Source organism: Dromaius novaehollandiae, chromosome 1 (genome assembly GCF_036370855.1).
Source record: "Dromaius novaehollandiae isolate bDroNov1 chromosome 1, bDroNov1.hap1, whole genome shotgun sequence".
Classification (NCBI taxonomy): Eukaryota; Metazoa; Chordata; class Aves; order Casuariiformes; family Dromaiidae; genus Dromaius; species Dromaius novaehollandiae.
Genome location: NC_088098.1, coordinates 87,503,279 through 87,522,801, shown reverse-complemented (window position 1 = coordinate 87,522,801; position 19,523 = coordinate 87,503,279). Strand labels below are relative to the sequence as shown.

Genomic DNA, 19,523 nt, shown 5'->3' with positions numbered 1-19,523 from the left:
GCAAATGTCGAAGATGGGCCAGTACGGACGCCGCACTAGAGAAGCCCACCCCGCCCGCGGAGCGGGGGCCCGGCCCGACCCGGCCCATGCGCAGCCAACCACCGCGCCCCACCCCGCCCTGGCTGAGACCACGGAGGGCCCTCCCACCGCCGCGGGGCGTGGCGTGGCGCTCTGTACCACGAATAGAAAACAGATCATTTACATACCACCCAAAATATGTCCTAAACCTCTGTTTTTGGCTATTGTAGACGTCATCGGCTCGGGTCGGGGAACTCAGACCGCTTCGGAAGGCCGAAGAGGCACTAATTAGGGAGACTGAGAGAAAAAAGCGGCTCGCCCTCACCGCAAACACAGTGCAGCTGGGGTGGGTTTTCGCGGGGCGGGAATACCGGTAGTGATTTCAGCTCTTTTAGTATTTGTCCAGCAGGTTTCCCGCGGCGCGGGAAGCCCTACTGTAGTGTACAAGGGCAGAGCGACAGCGGCGCATGCGCGAGGGGTGCCTGGGAGGCGGCGTTGGCTGAGCCAGTGCTGGGGTCGTGTGGGGCGCAGCGACGCCCAATGGCGGCGTCGGCGCAGAGCCCGGCCGCGGTGCTGAGCGCCGAGCAGGCGAAAGGTGAGTTGGGGGGCGGCCCGGCCGGGAGCGGGGCCCGCCGGGCGGGCGGGAGGCGGTGGCAGCGGGCTGGCAGTGGTGCGTGTGCCCGCAGTGGTGCTGGCGGAGGTGATCAAGGCCTTCGGCTCCCCTGAGAACGCGCAGCGCATGGACGAGGCGCGGGACAACGCCTGCAACGACATGGGCAAGATGCTGCAGTTTCTGCTGCCCGTGGCCACCCAGATCCAACAAGACGTGATCAAAGCCTACGGCTTCAGCAACGACGGGGAAGGTGGGTGGCTTCCCGCGGGGCGGGGCGGGGCGAGTCCCCCCGCGGCCACCGGGGGGCGCCGCGGCTTAGCCGGCCTCGCCGCCCGTCCGCTTCTTTCCAGGTGTGCTGAAGTTCGCCCGGCTGATCAAGTCCTACGAGTCGCAGGACCCAGAGATAGCCAGCATGTCGGGGAAGCTCAAAGCCATGTTCCTGCCCCCGATGACGCTGCCCCCGCACGGGGCTGGGACTGGGGGAGTGGCGACCTCGTGAAAGCGGAGGCTTGTCCTGTCCGGCTCCGTGGCCGTGCTGCGGCCTTCCGTGCCCCTGTGGCTGGAGCTGCCTGTGGCTCAGGGCCGGCAGCCCCGCAAGGGGAGCGGCTGAACAGCGGAGACGTTGCTCTGTGCGGAATCGGCTGCTTTGTGCGTGTTTGTATGCCTGCTTGTGAATAAAAACTATCTGGAAAACAACCCTTGTGATTTCTGAACCAACCTGGGCCTAGCGCTGCTCTGCAGGGATGGATCCTTTTCCCTGCTGCCAAGGCAGTTACAGCAGTGTCCACCTCATGTATGGTAAAACCTGTGCAAATGATGTGAGAGGTGCTGTATGTACCAATCCCGGAAAAAGGTGCTTGCTCATGTAAGCCTTGGTGTGAAACCACAACACCTAATATTAAAATGGTGCTTTTTTTTTTCTTTAATATGAATTCAGAGGTGCTAAGCCTTATCTAAGAACAAGCACATACAAATGAGATATTTGAAATGTACTGGGTAGTAGGATCGAAAACAGAAATGAATGCCTAAGGTGTTCTTCAGCAAGTGGCATAAATGGAGCTAAGAGCCCTGTCACCAGCTGGGTTAGTCCTTCTAATTTGTTCCCCCTGTACACTCCTAACACCAGCTTGTATAGCTGTGTTGTGTTCTAGCTGAATGTGTAATCAGATGTGTTGGACCTAATGAAAAAGTCTGCAGAAAGGTGTAGCAGGGACTGGCACGGTGAGGGAGACCTAGCCTTGCCCCTTTTGGCTGCAGCCTGGGTTAGAACAACATAAACATAATGTAAAACTGCATCCTCTGCCTGCCAAGACCAAAGAGACAAACTCGGGGAGCAGTTCCTCTCAAGCGTGAAGCTTTGTATTTCTGACCTTATTCAAGTGAAGGGCCATCAGGTACATCTGACTGTCGGTGGCCTTGCAGCTTGCATGCGTCTCTTGCCCTTGGAAGTGTTGACACATTTGGGAAGGGTGAGGGTGGGTCAGGATGGAAGGGCTGGGAGAGCAGGGAACTGTGAGCCAGGTGTGAGAGCGCTGCGTTCAGTTTTGCTTTCTATGTCTTTCAGCTACAAACTGCTGAGGAATGTAGCCAGCAAGGGCGTGAACTTAGTGGATAGGAGGCAGGAAGAGCAGTCGGTCCCTTCCGTCCCCATCCACCTCTCCCAGCTTGGGCTTGGCCTTCCCCCACCCTTCTAATTATTTATTAACTACAGCCCAGGAAGTGTTTTGCGAATGGTGCAAATTAAACCCTTTGCTTGAGGCCTGCTGTTTGCCTGACCTGGAGCTGCCTTTTTCTCTGTCCACCCCAGAAACAGGCCGAGCTCAGAGCTTTGCCTGTGCGGATCAGATGCAGGTGAGTCACAGGGCTTGCAGCAGACCCAGAGCACTGTCAGCTGCTCCTTCCAGAGCTGTGGAACTCTGCATGGTGAGCATCCAGCCATGTCTCTAGGGTGGGAGTCCACCCCTTGCTCTGTCAAGTTGTTTGATCTCTCCCGCAAGTCCATTTCAGATACTACTGTGTTGATACTTCCAACGCTATTTTATTTTTTAGTAGGACCCCCTGGTTAAGGGCTGTGGTACTCCCTCCACCTGCTGCTGTTAGTCCCTTATCAGTGGGGATCTGACGGTCAAGATCCTGATGCCATCCTGTGGGTGAGTGTTGTGTATACTAGCTAAGGGTAGAAGACAGTATTGTTGGTGAGAAAGATAAAAATAGCAGAAGTAGGAATTGGGCAGAGAGGGGAAAAAGAATACCTTTTACTAGAAACTACAGGATAGCTGGAGGACTGAGTTCACAGTGTGTTAGATTGCTATTGCTGCTGCTTTTCCTCCTCATTTTTATAGAGAGAAGAGTTTGTGATGACCAGTCCAATACAACTATTTTCTGCCTTCTGCAGGCCCTGCAGCTGCAGCATCTCAAAACATTTTTGTACAGACAGAGATCAGGTAGCAGACCTTTTTTAAGCCTGATTGATTATTTCTTGATTCGTTACTGTCTTAGAGCTCTAATTGACAAGACATACACTCTTCACTGTCAATCCAAATGGGTGCTCTGTTGCTGGGACTGCAGCAACATGGCATAAGGAAAAGGGATTAGCATCAGCATTAATCTGTAGTTAGATTCTGGTTGGGCAGCTACCATGATCCAGCATCGTCCTGTTGTCCTGTAGCCTGCCAGAGAGTATCTGGCTTGGGCAAGTCGCAGGCAGATGGTCCATCTGCCCATTCCCCCAGAGCAGGTGGCCTTTATCTGACAGCTCTAACACAGTGCAAGAATGCTGCAGCTGAACTACTACGTAGTTCTGTGTAGAACTGCAACCTCCTGCCTACAACTTACCTTGGTGCTGAGAACTATAGGGTGGCAAATGCAGTGTTGATTTTTAAAAAGGGTTCAAATAAGAACCACAGACCAATAAAATTGATATCTAGAATGACAAGAGATTAGATACTATAATACCAAAAGGAATGAATATGATATTAAAGAAAGAGTCAGTATCTACTTTTGTAAAGGAAATCCTGTCTTGAAAAACTGTTGGGGTTCTCTGAGGGACTTAGCAAGCTTGTGGATAAGGGACATATAGCTGATACACTTTGCTTGGATTTGACAAGCCTCCTCTCATCAAAGGCTTGTTTTTAAAGAGAACTAAAGCTATGGCATAAGAGAGAAGAAGGTTTTTTTTCTTGGGCAAATAATTAGTAGAAAATAAGAAACAGAAGATGGGCATAAACATCCAGTTTTCACAGCAAAAGATAGTCATCAGTGGTCAGATCACTAGGGTCTGAGCTGGGATATGTGCTGTTCAGTATATTCCCAAATGACCTGGAAAAAGAGGGTGAACAGTGAGATGAGAAAATTGGCTGATGGTAGAAAGATATTTAGGATAATGGGGTGGGAGTCAACTGTGAATAATTGCAGAATGACCTTATGATAGAGAATGAGTAGGCAATAGAACAGCAGATGGAGTTCAAAATATGTATATGTGAAGCAATGTTCATGGAGAAAAGTAATTCAAACTTTACATATAAAACAATGAACTCTGAAATGATCTTAACCTCTCTGGAGTAAAATTGTGATCTCATAATACAGAAGCACCTGAAAATGTTAGCTTAATGTTCAGTTGCAGTGAACAAGTAAGCAGAAATCAGAGTTATGTCTTTGTATATGTCCATGTCTCTCCAACATCTTGAATACTGTGCGCAGTTCTGGGCCCCCGCTTCATCCTCATCTCCAGAATGATGTAGCAGAGTTGGAAAAGGCTCAGAGAAGGACAACAAAGATGATTAGAGGTGTAGAATAGCTCTGTACAGAGAACATCTAAATAGGGTTGGAGTGTTCAGCCTGGAAAAGAGCTAAGGAAGGATACAGAAGTTAAAGGTCTATAAAATCATGAGTGGCTTGGAGGGGGTGAATAGGAACGAGAGGAATCAGTCATTAATTTTTCTTTCATTACAAAAATCAGTTGTTAATAAAAATGGGTGGGGAATAAATTAGAAACAAACCAAAGGAGGTGGTGGTTCTGTAGTTCAGCAGTGGAACTCCTTGTCAAAGGATGCTAAATATCTTATGGATTCAAAGGTTGACTCTACAAGTTAATGAGGGCCTTGTCCAAGTGAGTCCTCAACATTTCCAAGACTGGAGATTGCCCAGCCTGTCTGGGCACCTGTGCCATTGCTGAACCACTCTTGGGCTCAGGTGTTTGTGTGCAATTTTTCCTATATCTAATCAGAATTTCCCTTGCTGCAAGTTATGCCTGTTGCCTCTTGTCCTTTCACTGTGTCCCTCTGAGAAGGATCTGGTTCCAACATTGCTAACCTCTCCTCCCTTCCCCCTGCTTTATGTAGTGTCAGACTGCTATTAAATCCCTCCTCAGCCTTCTGCAGGCTGAACAAAAAGTTTCCTCAGCCTATCCTCATGTGCCTCACCACTGGACTTTCTCCAGCTTGTCAATGTCTTTTTTTTTTTTTTTTTTTTTTTCCAGCAGTCCATATGTGAGCATCTTTTAATTGGCTACTTCATTTATCCTCCTTTCTAAATCGATTCCTGTGCTAGTTGTGGCCTAGCTCCACACAGGATCTATAAGATGAAGTTCTATAGTCTGTGTTGTACTGAAGGCCAAACTACACCATAAGAATAGTCTCTTTGATGCCGAAATCTCTTGACCTGTTAATTGTATTAAGAAAGTATTTTAGTGACTCAATTACAGTCTGCTGTTACATGCTCCAGCCTTTACAGAGAACAACATCAAAGATACCAAGCAATTGCTTCTCTAAATTTAACCCACTGGGATATTTGCCCAGCTTATCAGTTGGAACTCTTTACTGGTAGTTTTTTTATTATCTGTCTTGGTGTCCTTGATCTGGGCCACTTGTGTACACCTAGTCCTTTCCTGATATGGAAGCAATTAAAGTATAAATTCACTTTGTAAATTATGTGATTTGGGATTTGTGTCCACACAGATACTGCCTTGTAGGCTACACTGCTCCCAGGGGTTAGCTTAACTGGAGGATACTGAATTACATGGGTTTAGCTCTAACTTACCCTTTCTATCCTGACCGGGGCTCTTTAGCACCTTGTTCTTTCCCGACTCCCCTCTGTCCCAGTACTGGTCTCTTCCTTGGACAGATTTTCTGCTTCGTCCAGTTTATAAGCTGTAGGGATGCCTCTTTTTTTTTTTAGGTCTGCTGTGGCTTCCTATCAACCCCACATAACCTAATATCCTTTTGATAGCAAGAATTCCCTTTTAGGACTTCTGCCCAGAGCTTCTCCTGCTCTGGTCTGCTTCTCTTCTGTCTTTGAGTAAGTATCAACATTGCTTTGCTTGATCTATTTGGTTCCCATCATTTCTATCCAACCACTAAATGTCATTACTTTCCTGGGCCAGCACTACTCTGGCTCTGATTTGCGTTAGGTGCAGCCCATTCTTTGTGTAAAGACTGTTCCCTTGAGCCACGATTCTCTGTGCCTTTAAAGTTTCCCATGTTTTAGGTCTGTACAGCAGGAGCCCTGCTTCTTACCGTGTCCCTGTTAATCATTAGTCTGTGTGAAACTGGAAGCATTTCAAACAAAGGTGGTGTAGATGCCTAAATCGTCTTTCTAGCAATAAAGCTTGGCTTCCTATTCTCTCCTGTACTTCCCTTTGTTGCTAGTTTCAATATCTCCCTTGGCCACGAGTTATGTTTTGGCCATCGCTAGCAGTCAGTTCAGCTGCTTTGCAGGATTTCCCAGTCTGGTGGTGTGCAGAGAAGTTTGCAGCTGCTGCTGTTTGAAATGAGCAAATCCCTTACTCTTCCTGCTGCCCACACTTCATGTCTCAGCTACCACACAGAGTAGCTGAGATATGGCCCCAGGGAAGAGCCGAGCTCCTTTACCAATTGGATTGCCCTCTTTGGCCATCCCATAGCTCTCATTCTTTCATGAGAACTGCAGACCTTAAAAGCAGTGCCAAGAGAAAAGGCAGTCATGGGCTGTAAACTGTTAGTTTTCTTTCCTTCTATCTGGTTGTCCAAATTGACAAGTTTAGCCTCAGTGTGCTGTCTTGGGACCTTGCAGGTCCTAGAGTGAACTCTCTTGATGCCGTGTGTGCCAGTCTTAGCTAACAGCTGTTTGTCCTGCTCTGTACCTGCCTTTCTAGGCAGATTCACCCACCTCTAAGCTACTAATGCTTCTGTCAAAAGCACATTCTGGACGCAGGCTGTGTTTCAGAAGCTGGTTGGAAGACAGTGCTGTGCTCAAAGTGCTAGCCTGAGCCCCAAAGTCTGCAGGTCTGTTCTGGGTTTGCACAGATTCCCTCTGTGCCTGCATAGAGCACACAGGATATTTATCTGCCCAGAGGGTGACTGTGTGACTTATCCATTGGTGATCTGGAGCATGGAGGTTTCAGATAGGTAGCTGAAAGCAGCCCAGGAGAACCCAAGCTGTGCGGCTGGGTGGGTGGTCAAAAACTCAAGTGTTTCATTGCTGAATATATGCTAGCATGTGCTGCCTGCTTTAGCCCTTGCAGATGCATGGGTGACCTCAGGCAGCTGTGGTCCACTTGGCACCATTGCAAGGACTTTTTGGGGTGGGGATGGGGGGCGCTGATGTTTGTTACTGGCCCCTTAGGGAGGAAGGGGAAGAGATGACTTGTAGAGCTGAACTTTGCGAGCACGGCTGGGACCCAAGAAGAACTTGGCTAGTCAACTCCACTGTGAAAAAAGACAGAGACTCAGAAATAATGGGGGGATGGGGGGGGGGGAGACAAAAAATGAGAAGCAGAAGTGTGTGCAAAGCAGCTTGGGGCTGGGGAGTTGATGGCTCAGAGCACTTCCTGTTCCTGGAGCCGCGCGTGCCCAGCTGCGCACTACGTTGCTCTTCTCTGTGCCCAACAGCAGTGCACAGAGGACCAGCAGAACAAGAGACATGTCCAGAGTGAGGATGATGGAGACGGTCTGAATGGACTAACAGTAGATGCCAGGAGAGATACATGGCCAGCTCCCAAGAGACGCGGAAACAGCTTGGTGTTGGGTGCTCCAGCACAGACCTCCGACTTCCCTTTTTTCACCAGCACAGAGATCTTTCCTCTGTGTCCGTTGAGTTGCTTTGGTGGTAGCCAGTTGGCCCCCTTTCCTCTCTCCCTCCACAATGGTGAGGTAAGAGGTACTGAGTGGTGCATGGGTAGGGAGAGGGACCAGGGATGTAGGACAGAACAGAAGGGATCATCCTGGTAGCTGTATCTCAGTGGAAACCTTTCATGGGCTGGGGCAGATATCATAGATGAAGGGTTTCATTTTGCTCCTGCTGGCTGTCACCTGTATGGGTATGGGATCCCTCTAGAGATGCTGGCTGGGGACTGTCCTACCTCACTGTATAAATCTCCACAATAATGACTGGCATTTTTCATTCACTGGGTCCTGTTTTTATCTCCTCTGCTAGGTGGTTTCACCGTGACCTGAGTGGGCTGGAAGCTGAAGCCTTGCTGAAAGGACGGGGTGTCCATGGGAGCTTTCTAGCCAGGCCCAGTCGGAAGAATCAGGGGGACTTTTCTCTTTCAGTTCGGTAGGTAACTTGGACCCCAACTTCTGCCTTTCGAGGGTTACATATTCAGAATGCTTGGATCCTCTTGTGTCCTGGCCTCTCCTTCACCCTATTTTTATTTCTTTGAGTTATTTCCAAGCTGTGAAAAGTCTGGAGTTTCCCAGCATCTTCCAGACCTTCCCTCAAGTTGCCCCAGGAGCTTCCCTTTCCAATCCTCTCCTTTCACTGAGCTGGTTTGCTCTGGTTCCATGGCAGGAGATAATGCAGGGACTTCAACTTTTCTGCCTCTTTTCCAACTCCCTCACTGGATTGCTTTCTGCATCATCCCACAGGGTTGGTGACCAGGTAACCCACATCCGTATACAGAATACTGGGGATTTCTATGACCTGTATGGAGGGGAGAAGTTTGCCACCTTGTCAGAACTGGTGGAGTACTACACGCAGCAGCAGGGCTCATTGCAGGATAAAGATGGAACCATCATCGACCTGCGGTACCCGCTCAACTGCTCTGATCCCACTACAGAGAGGTATGGAGAAATCAAAGCAGCTGGTGTGTCTGTGCTGAGACCTCCTCTGTGTTTCATGGCCTGTGACCATGCCACCATCCCTAGGGCCAACCCTGCAAAAACAGTGTCTCCTGCAACCCACACCTTCCTATGTTTTCACAGGGGCAGCATCCCCAGGAATAGCTGGATATACCCTTCCCATCACAGCAGACCCAGTAGGGCCCTATCTGTGTTTGTTTTCTTGTTGTCTTTGCTATTTATATCCTGTTTCTAAAAGCAAAGGTTGTGGCATTACTTCTGTGTCTGTAGTGATCCCCAGAGTGAAAAGATGTGCGAGAGCCCTCCGCCCTGCCCTGGCCTCTATGGTTATTCCAGGCCTTAGTGACTCATGTAGCTGAGAGCAGGGCCACGTTCCCCTGCTATTCCTGGCCTGCTCAGTCTTCTTCCTGTCCCCACTTTGCATATATCTCTGACACCAAGTTCCTAAATCAAATCAGGTGGTTTTGCCTTTGCGTTGTACTTTCAGGCTCTTTGATGCAGCACGAGGAGCAATCGTGTTGTGCCCTGGGACGGGGGCAGATTCCTATGTGGGGAGCAGACAGGTCTGCCCTATGCACGTGGAGACAGGGAACAAGACACCATGTGAGAAGCACCTAGATAGCCCCAAGCTTGCGCAGGGCTGCAAGGGTGCAATGTCTGCACCCTAGCCATCCTTTCCAGTCCAGGCCGTTGGGTTGTGGCCCTGCAGTTTCCTCCCTTCCTCCCTGCGGTTGGAAACTTCTCTCCCCCCCACCCCCCCAGCTCTTACGAAAGCTCCTCTCACTCTCTCCCCAAGAGATTTTCCATCACGTGGTTTCGAAGAGCTGGGCTCCATTAGGGGGGGAGGGGGGAGAACAGGAGCCATTAACTCCTTCCTACCTGTGAAGAGGAAGCTCAGAGACCTGTTTCTTGAGCAGGAGGGGAATCAGCCCTTTCCCAGGGGGCATCCTGGGCACTGGCAGGTAGTGGCCGGAGACTTCTTTGGGAAGCAGATCAGATGAGCAGAAATTAATAATTACCATGCAACGGAAGTCACCAGCTATTTCTTGCAGTGTATGGGGTAAGGATCAAAAGAAATTAAAACTGGACACTGCTAGCCAAGGCACAATAGCTCTCTGCCACATCTTACTCTTGTAATCACTCCTGAGATGGTATATAGAGGAATGTATTGGTTTGGCCAGATGCAGGCGTTGCAGTTCTCACCCAGAGAAGGGGTGAACGAATGCCCTGGCTGCTTCTGTGACTGCCTCCTGAGCTAGATTTTAACTCTGGGGAATGGATAGCAGAAAACTGTAACAACATAAAGTTCACCATAGGCAGCAATACCATCCTAGGCCTCCACCATTAGTTGCTTTGTGGGCAGCAAACCTGTTCTTGTGGCTCTACTTATAGTGGCTTGTCTACTAAGCATCAGGGCAGCTTTGACTGCAGTGTGTGCAGTGGCGTACGGACCAAGTCTGGCCCTTGCTGCAGCACCTGAGGTGAGCAGAAGCAGGGAGAGGCATTTCAAGACAGTCTGATTCAACAGCTACCTGCTTTTGAAATACTGTTCATCAGGGGGAGACACCCCAAGCAGCTGTTGCTCCAGCTGCCAAGGGACCTTTGTGGAAGCAGGACAGAGCCACAGTGAACACTAGCCTCCGGCTAGTGTGGCAGCTTCACTGCAAAGGCCCCTAAGTGCAGAGCCCAACTCATGGATCCAGCTGGAGACAGGGATGTCCCAGAACTGGAGGAGCCAGTTTGAGCCAGACCAAGTCTTGCCTGGAAGAGAAGAGCCCAAATATGCTCCCTGCCATTGAGCTCGGAGGGAGTGAAGCGAATGGGACAGGAGCACCAGGGCTGTGGTGACCCCTGGGCAGAGACGGGTCCCGACCCAGTAGAACCTCCACCAAATGGGTACCAGGGGAAATGGAATGGTTCAGAGCAACCCCAGTGCCTAGAACATCTCACGGCTCTCAACTTGCTGCAGTTTGTCTCTGTGCTTCTCTAACTGGTGGCTCAGCAGCACCCCTAGCACCCTCTGACATAGTCCAAAGAGGCTGTGGAGCTTGAAATAGGCATGAGGAAATGTGGGATCTTCACGGAGACAACCCGTGACACATCTGGGGTTCCTGTAGCACCAGAGCCCTGGGGTAGGAGGAGAGGGCAGGATTGTCCCATCTCTCAGCCTGCTTCTGTTGACCATCCCTTCCACCCACATCCTGCAATAGGAGAGAGATCCCACCAGGTAGGCATGTGCATCCCAGAGATGTTTGTAGGTGAGAAGGGGCTTGGCAGTAGCTGTGCCATTTGCACCAAGGTTGTGTCCCTCTGCTCCCTTGGGTCAGCCATGAAGTGGGGCAGAGAATGCCTCTGTCAGATGGGGACAATCCCTGTCTTGTGGTGAGAGGACAGCTGGAGCTGCTGACTAGGTCCATGCAGCGCGCACATGGATCAGCAACAACGAAAAGTACCAGGAGCAGAACATGGGCTCCTGGTGGCTACTGGTCTCCACCCCCATGACCAGGCTGATTGCAGCAGTGTGATGTGTTCAGAGAATAGGAATTACCCTTTGATTAAAAAGGCGACTCAGTTTCAGAGAGAGGGATCATTGCTGGAGGTCTAAGAAAAGTATATTTTCCTAGGATCATTCTTTGACATGTATGAGCTCAACACAGCAATCTAGGTGCTGCTAAATCAGGTGGGAGAGTTTCTGACTCACTGGGCATTTATTTTTGTTTCCTTAGTGGAAACCCTGCAACAGTAAGGCTGGAATCTGTGGAGCCTGCCCATGCTGGGATTCCACAGGCTACCCTCCCCCCGTTGGGTCTTCAAGTCAGCAAGCATTGCTTACCTGTGGGTTTGTGTATCACACAACCGAATCCCACTCGGTGCTTTCCCACTTTGTCCTGTGTTAACAGCATTCTGCCTGCCTGGTCCCAGAATCACAGAACAGTTAAGGTTGGAAGGGACCTCTGGAGATCATCTAGTCCAATCTCGCTACTCAAACAGGATTGCCTAGCAGGGTAAACCTTGCCCAGGACCCTGTCCAAACAGCTTTTGAATATCTCCAAGAATGGAGACTCCACAGCCTCTCTGGGTAACCTGTTCCACTGCTCTGTTACCATCAGAGTAAAGATATTTTTCTTCAAGTTCTGATGGAACTTCCTGTGTTTCAGTTTGTGCCCGTTGTCTCTTGTCCTATCACTGAGTATCCTCTTTACATCCTCCCTTCAGATATTTATACACATTGATAGGATCCCCCTCAGCCTTCTGCTCTGCAGGCTCAATAGTCCCAGCTCTCTCAGCCTTTCCTCATAAGATAGATGCTCCGGTCCCTGAATCATCTTAGTAGGCCTCTGCTGGACTCGCTCCAGTAGCTCCATGTCTCTCTTGTATTGGGGAGTCCAGAACTGGACACAGTACTCCAGATGCGGCCTCACCTCACCAAGGCTGAGCAGAGGGGAAGGATCCCCTCCCTCGACTTGCTGGCAACACACTTCCTAATGCAACCCATGATACCATTTGCCTTCTTTGCCAGAAGGTCACACTGCTGGCTCATGGTCAACCTGTTGTCCACCAAGACTCCCAGGTCCTTCTCTACAGGGCTGCTTTCTAGTAGGTCAGCCCCCAGCCTGTACTGGTGCATGGGGTTATTCCTCCATAGGTGCAGAAGTCTGCAGTTGCCTTTGTTGAACTTCATGAGGTTCCTCTCTGCCCATCTCCCCAGCCTGTCGAGGTCCCGCTGAATGACAGCACAGCCCTTTGGTGTATCAGTCTGTTCCAGCTTCATCTCGTCCCCTGCCTTTTCCTTTTCCTACCAGCACAGTCTACTTTCTTTCTCACCTGCCTTTCCCAAGATGCTGCTCCTCACTTGGTTTCCTTCTCTCTCTCTGTCTGCCTCTCTCTCTCTCTCTCCCCCTGTCTCTCTCTTTCCTTCCCATCCCCCAATGTTGCTGCTGCTCACTCCTCAGCTCAAGGGCATCCACTTACTTGCATCTCCACCTCTCTTCTGACCTGTTTTTTTTTTTTTTTTTTTTTGTAGGTGGTACCATGGGCATCTGTCTGGCCCTGCAGCTGAGTCACTGCTCCAGGCCAAGGCCACCCCTTGGACCTTCTTGGTGCGGGAGAGTCTCAGCAAACCTGGGGATTTTGTCCTGTCTGTTCTGACTGACCAGCTAAAACCTGGGTCTGATGCGCCACCAGCTGGGGCAACCAGTGGCTCTGGGGCCCGGCTCAAAGTCACCCACATCAAGATCATGTGTGAGGTGAGCAGGGTAGAAGGGCGAAGGGAAAGAGAGTGGAAGAGGCCTCTGCCTATCTCTGTTGATCATGTCCCCAGAAGCATGGGCATGGGCAGCTTGATTACTGCCAAGAGTGTCTGTGAAATTGAAGTAAAGGGTGATCACCTTTCAGGTTCCTTAGGTCCTTGCCTAGGACAGGGTGACCATGGGCAATGCTGGGTGCTTAAACACAGGAGGAAACAAGGTTAGGTGTGTCTGAGAACTCCAGCACAAGGCTTCTGTAGTGAAGGAGAAAGAAGGTTTCATAGTCTAATGATGAGCTTATGAAAGAGATGAAGAGGTTAAAAACTTGTGGAGGAGGAGAGACAGCTGCAAGATCTCCAAACCTAATCTGGAGGATGTTACCAACCTGTCTGTCACAACTTCTCCGATCTCTTTCCTGTGGAATAATGCAGGGAGTGGAGGAGAATTTCAGGAGCAGAAAGCAAGTTTAAATGAGAGCTGAGGGCAAGATGTCATCTCTGGGTTTCTCTCCACTGTGGAGAAGAGGAGTCAGTTCACCGTGTTATGAGCTTAATGTTCTCAGGGCAAACTACTATTTGGCCTCCTTGCCAGAGAAAACATTCTTCCAGATGGCACAGAGTGGTGCTAGGGCTTTGCACTCCAGTGTTACCTTTTCCCTGAGCGTTGTCAGATTTGACTGTAGGAATGTTAGGGGATGTAACGCTTTATTGCTCTATTCAGAACGGACGCTACACAGTTGGAGGTGCTGAAGTGTTTGACAGCTTGGCAGAGCTGGTGGAGCATTTCAAGAAGACTGGGATTGAGGAGGTTTCTGGCTCCTTTGTGTACCTGAAGCAGGTAAATCCTGTTTTGTCATCTCAGAGACCCTTTGGAAGGATCCACTTACTTGCTCTTTGTTTCTGCTTTGTGTCCCTCTCCTCCTTTTCTGCAGAGCACACAGAGGAGACTTGGCTCTCCAGCAGCATCTCTCTCTCATGCCAACCCATTTTCTTTTCCCAGCCCTACTATGCTACTAGGGTGAATGCTGCTGACATTGAGAACAGAGTGCAAGAGCTGAACAAGAAGAGTCTGGCTGAGGAAACGTCCAAGGCTGGATTCTGGGAGGAATTTGATGTAAGCAACTGTGGTGGAAGACGGTCATGTGGCTTTTGGGGAAGTCCCTGCTCACTACCTCTTCTCCATCTGTACTTTCTTCCTGGACACAAACTTCTCAGGCAGTCTTGTCAATTCTTGTCAGTCTCTGAAAAAATTCTGTTTGGATCCTGTTCCTGTAGGGTGTTAGTTCTTTAAGTGAACCCACTGAGGTAGAAATGTGCTTTTTCATGGATGGGAGAGCCAGTCACCAAGGGTCAGGCCATGAACCTCGGACTTTTCTAGTCTAGATTTACTTTTCAATTCTCTGCTCCCCCAGAAGTATGTCCATGTGTCCTCAGAGTTGACATCTGAGTCCCCATCTCCCCTGTCACAGTTTGTGACCTTGTCATGATTATTCTCTGTTCTGCTCTCAGAGCTTGCAAAAACAGGAAGCCAAGCACCTGTATGACCGTCATGAGGGTCAGAGACCTGAGAACAAGAGCAAGAACCGGTACAAGAACATTTTGCCCTGTGAGTCTTGTTTCTCCACTGTAAAAAAAAAAAAAAAAAAAAAAAAAAGCAAATAGAGACAGAGATGCAATGAAGAGCTGTCCAAATCATCTCTGGCCCTGCCTCAGCCTGCTCTATGCTCCAGAGTGGGGACAGGTTACAAGATGTGCAGCACTGGGGATTTAGGAGCTGATTAGAGAGGTTACAGCCTTTCCATGCCCTTGAAGGAGGGAGGGATACATCAGGCTTATTTGCTCATAGTGTGGTCCAGCACAGAGGGAGAGAGAGAGAGATGCGTGAGATTGGTCTGACCCCCGGAGGAGGAGAGATGAAAATATGTGGCAGGATGCATGCACTGGGTAATGTGAATGAGGTGGCCTAGGGCAAGGAAGGAGCTCCACAGAGCTGAGCACAGAATATCTCATTGCTCTGTTGATTTTTTTCACTGCAACTGCAGTTGATCACTCCAGAGTCATCCTCCAAGGAAGGGATCCAAAGATCCCTGGATCTGACTATATCAATGCCAACTACGTCAAGGTGAGACTCTGGAAAGATGGCTATGTATCTGAACTGAGGGGAGGGGGTTGCCTGGTCCCTGCAGCCCTCCTGATCTTCTCCATCCACCCACAGAACAACCTGATCAGCCCAGATGAGTGCACCAAGACCTATATTGCCAGCCAGGGTTGCCTGGATGCCACGGTTAATGATTTCTGGCAGATGGTGTGGCAGGAGAACACACGCATTATTGTGATGACCACACGGGAAGTAGAAAAAGGACGGGTAAGTAGCTATTTGCAGGAGTCTTGGGCCTGCCCTCTTATAACCTTCAACCACTGCTCTTTTCTTTCTTTCTTGCCCTCCTTCTGTCCATCCTCACTTTGCCTCCCTCCTCTGTCCACACAGAACAAATGTGTGCCCTACTGGCCAGAGGTGGGCAGCACAAAGGAATATGGTCCCTACCTTGTGGAGAATGCTGGGGAGCATGATGCATTGGAATACAAACTCCGGCAGCTCTGTGTGTGGCCGATAAATGACGTGAGTGTGCCAAGTCAGGGCTTGTCATGGTGCCTATGGGTCTAACGGTGGCTGTATGTCTCAGGCTGGGAATTGCTGGGTGCTGTGGTGATGCTGCTGTTGTATCACGCCTGGGGTCACTGTGTCACCTGGTTTGGGTTGGTTGTTTGGCAGAAGGACCGAGGAGTGAACAGGAGCCAGAGACTACTTTTGGCTTCAGATCCCCCTCTCTTAGGACAGAGGCCTAGACTGGACTGGCCAGGCCAGCACTGGGCTGTAGCTTTGCCAGTGGGATGTTCTTTTATTGTCAGGGTGAGGCTATGCGTGAGATCTGGCACTACCAGTACCTGAGTTGGCCTGACCATGGCGTCCCCAGTGAGCCAGGAGGAGTGCTCAGCTTCCTTGATCAAATCAACCAGAAGCAGGAGAGCATCCCACATGCTGGGCCTATTCTGGTGCACTGCAGGTGGGTACAAAGGCTGGGGTTTGAAGCCTTCTCCATCCCTCCTATATGGTGAGACACAGAAAGTCTCTGTCCTGTTGCACCAGTCATTCCCCAGGACTTGTGAGTGAAGCATACACCAGCCCTGGTACTTCCTTTTCCCTCTTTGACACCTCCAAATGAATGATGCCTGTTGCATCCTTGACTCTTGTGGCATTGCTGAACAGCTAAGTGCTGCCTTCTTCCCAGAAGCAGCTGCATTTTGCTTCAGGAGCCTGGTTCATGCCTAGCTGGGTGGGTGTAGATACCATATCATAGGCAACTCTGACCACTGCTTGTCCTCTCCTTGCAGTGCTGGGATTGGCCGCACCGGGACTATCATCGTCATTGATATGATAGTGGAAACAATCTCCACCAAGGGTAAGAGGACCCTGCAGTGTCCTGAAATGGACTGGCCCATCCAGCATGGCTGTGCCCTTAAGTCCCACTGCAGGGGCTGAAAAACATCAAATATCAATGGGAGAGATCCTGCACTGCTGGATGTCTGAACTGTATCCACTCACTGTAGTTTTAGCCTTCTCTGAGCTTGGGGTCTTCAACCAGGGCCAGATTTGAAGGATGTTGAGCAGGAAGGAGGGATGAGAGGACTCCTGTAAAGAGCACAAAGGGCAGTGGAGAGCTCCCAACTGAGCTCCCCTGTGCCTGCTTTTGATGGAGAATGGGGGAGGGGGGGGGGTGTCAGCGAACATGCCCGTAAGCATTTCTGGTGCCCCCTGCTAGGGCTGGACTGTGACATTGATATCCAGAAGACCATCCAGATGGTGAGGGCCCAGCGCTCTGGGATGGTGCAGACAGAGGCCCAATACAAGTTCATCTACATGGCCATTTGCCAGTTCATAGAAACCACCAAGAAAAAGCTAGAAGTCATCCAGGTGAGAAAGGGGACTCTACATTCCCACCCTATGCATCTTTGCCCTGCATGGTGCTGGCTTTGAGCCCAAGTACTCTGTTTCCTAAGCCTCAAGCAAAACCTCTGAGACCTGCAGATTGTGGGAGTGCACTGAGATTTCAGTCCCTTCCTCACCCTTTAAAATACAATGGACAATATTAGCAGCTCGAGTACCAACCCCTTCTGAACAATTAAACAGCAATAGGTTTTAATGGCATTATTTCAACCATGTGCTGTGTAACTTCTCCACCAAGTGCTGTTTAGTTACAAGCTGAATCAAAGACAGGCATAGACTTTGCTCTCTCCTTTCCTCTTTGTCTTTCCCATCCTGGTTCTGAGGCTGCCTCCCAAACCCTTGTGGAAAGGGTTTAAACACCAGCTGCTGTTTAATATTCTTTAGCTGACCCATAGCACTATCAGGCATGCCAGTGCCTCCAGAAATTAGTTGCCCCACTAGTCACCTATGTACAAGGAGGCATTAGCAGTCTTACTGCTCCCCTCTGCGACAGCAGTGGGTAGAGTGCACCAAGAGCCTGAGGACTTTAGCAATCCACCCACCTCCCCCCAGATCCTAGAATGATACACTGGTAAGAGCTGTAACTCTTCCATGATATCTTTCCTGCTTCTCCCAGACCTCACTCTTCTCAGCTTGGCTTTTCTCTCCTGCAGTCTCAGAAAGGGAAGCCCAACGAATCTGAGTATGGCAACATCGCCTACCCGCCCGCTATGAGGAACATGCACGCCAAGGCCACGCGAAAATCCTCCAAGTAAGAGCTGCTGTAAACCAGAGGCCTTTTGCTATGGTCTCCCTGCTGACTTGGCTAGGTTTTTCCTCGTGTTCGCTTTTTTACTTGGTCTTACAGGCAGAAAGAGGAGTCAACGGTTTATGAGAACTTGGGGAAGAAGGAGGAGAAGGTGAGGAAACAGCGCTCCTCAGAGAAGAAGCTGAAAGGCTCACTAAAGAAAAAATAAGCATGAGTTGAAGGTAGCCCCTTGCAGGATTTGAACCTGGGGTACAGGACTGGAGCTCATGTCCAGGCTGGCATGTCTCATATCCCTCTCTCTTGGACTGGAACTAGACCTTCCTTGTTTCTTCCGTGCAGTCTTTCAATGCTATGAACCATACTGCTTTCCAGCTCAGCTGTCTGCCCTCTTTGTCCCTTGCCTGGGCAGGCCAGCTAAATCTCCCCCTGCCCCTTCATCACTCATTAACAGGAAAAAAATCGCATCCCATCGTTCCCTTTCTCTGTGAGCACTGGCAGCCAGACTCATCTGTGCTGTATCAGCATTAGCTCCTGCTGTTCTGTTTGGAAGAGCTTTACAGGAGCTACTTCTCCACCCATTGCTGTGAGCTGGAGTTTAGCCTGTTAGTGTTCTGGCTCCCTAAAGCCTCATCTTTAATTCTGGCATTTTGGATCATCTCAGCTTGTCTGATTCAACAGAAAACTTCCTTTTTCCTTAACCCCAACCCTCCGAACCACATTCCCTTGTCTGTCTGCTCCCTGGATAGTGTAAATATACCAGAATTTGATATGATGACTATGTTTTCTCCTTTGTCTGTAAATAAACATGTATTTGTTGGAATGCTGGGTCCCCAAAGCTTTCTCCATAATTTCTCTTTATGTGTGCATATATGTATATATAATATATGTACTCCTACCTTCACTTACAGCCCTGCAGAGGCTTACAAGAATGGCTCTTAGCTTAATTTTCATGTCTTCCTGCAACCTTCAGTCTCCTTAATAGAAGTCATGACTAAGTATGGTGGCTCCTTGCTGTGAGGCTTCTGAGTGCTGGAAGTTAGCAGGTAAGTGCAAGCATGGAAAACTAGCTGTGACAAGCTCAGGAGCACGCTTTTGCACCTAAATTATGGTATTTGGAAAAGTTCTTCCCTCTCCCCCCCGAGTCCATGGTCATTTTGTCATCTGTCTTTGGTGGCATTCAACTGACTTAGACAGTAAGTCATGACTAAATGCTGCTTCAGCAAACAATAATGAACTGTGGTGCCTGATTGTTCCTTTCTATGAATCACTGGGCAGAACTGCAATTTCATCTTTATGGAGAAAATAGACCAAGGCATGAGTACATTGTGTCATTACTGCAACATGGCATTCCTACCACCACTTCTACGATTCTGTGAACGCCAGAAAGCACCCCTGAGCACTGGAACCTATCCTTGCTGGGGGTAGAATGGACATCAGCCTGATTTTTAAAGCCTTGCTAATTAAAACTAGGCCCCAGCCTGTGACCTGTACCCAGGAATCATTTGGGGCAATACTGAGACAGTTTGGGTATGATCACAGCTTAACAGTGCAGATCTGAACCTTTCATGGCATTTGGCTTTGGTGACAGAGAACATGCTGGGGAACCTTTAATATGCAAGTATAGATGCTGCTTAAGTTGTGGGCAGTTGATACTCAAAGAAAAAGATGAATCAGGTGTCTGGGACTAGGACCTGGTTAGAGCTGATGGCTGGAAGAGTTTAGTCTTGGGAAAAAAACAGCTAAAATTGACAAAAAGCGGCCTAGGACCCAGACCAGGATAGCTCAGGAGTTTGGGACAGATGATTTCATCTGGTGTGAGACATACATAGGCCTTG

The 19,523-nt window shown here is 49.5% G+C and overlaps 2 protein-coding genes and 1 non-coding gene across 7 annotated transcripts; all 3 read left to right on the top strand.

Annotated features, from left to right (window-relative positions):
• Nucleotides 1-367: 367 nt before the first annotated feature.
• C1H12orf57 (chromosome 1 C12orf57 homolog) lies at nt 368-1,327 on the top strand. 2 transcript variants are annotated; one of them, XM_026113272.2, is made up of 3 exons: nt 368-613; nt 705-881; nt 982-1,327. In XM_026113272.2, the coding sequence occupies exons 1-3, from the start codon at nt 559-561 to the stop codon at nt 1,128-1,130; spliced, it is 381 nt and encodes a 126-aa protein (XP_025969057.1). In that variant the 5' UTR covers nt 368-558; the 3' UTR covers nt 1,131-1,327. The 2 variants fall into 2 exon arrangements, with proteins under 2 accessions (XP_025969057.1, XP_025969056.1); XM_026113271.2 differs by having other exon boundaries at nt 687-881.
• LOC112991088 (U7 small nuclear RNA) lies at nt 393-452 on the top strand. Its single transcript, XR_003261213.1, has one exon. It is a non-coding gene; the product is annotated as a U7 small nuclear RNA (small nuclear RNA).
• Nucleotides 1,328-2,337: 1,010 nt separating the features above from the next.
• Nucleotides 2,338-18,508, top strand: PTPN6 (protein tyrosine phosphatase non-receptor type 6). 4 transcript variants are annotated; one of them, XM_064519220.1, is made up of 18 exons: nt 2,338-2,482; nt 2,681-2,781; nt 5,807-5,926; nt 7,498-7,758; nt 8,042-8,164; nt 8,476-8,670; nt 12,713-12,935; nt 13,656-13,772; nt 13,935-14,048; nt 14,444-14,540; nt 14,977-15,056; nt 15,150-15,299; nt 15,423-15,554; nt 15,845-15,999; nt 16,328-16,395; nt 16,756-16,907; nt 17,594-17,691; nt 17,788-18,508. In XM_064519220.1, exons 4-18 carry the CDS (start codon nt 7,751-7,753, stop codon nt 17,894-17,896), a joined length of 1,821 nt encoding a protein of 606 aa, XP_064375290.1. In that variant the 5' UTR covers nt 2,338-2,482; nt 2,681-2,781; nt 5,807-5,926; nt 7,498-7,750; the 3' UTR covers nt 17,897-18,508. The 4 variants fall into 4 exon arrangements, with proteins under 4 accessions (XP_064375290.1, XP_025969074.1, XP_064375292.1 ...); XM_064519222.1 differs by having other exon boundaries at nt 2,339-2,482; nt 2,684-2,781; XM_026113289.2 differs by lacking the exon at nt 5,807-5,926.
• Nucleotides 18,509-19,523: the final 1,015 nt, after the last annotated feature.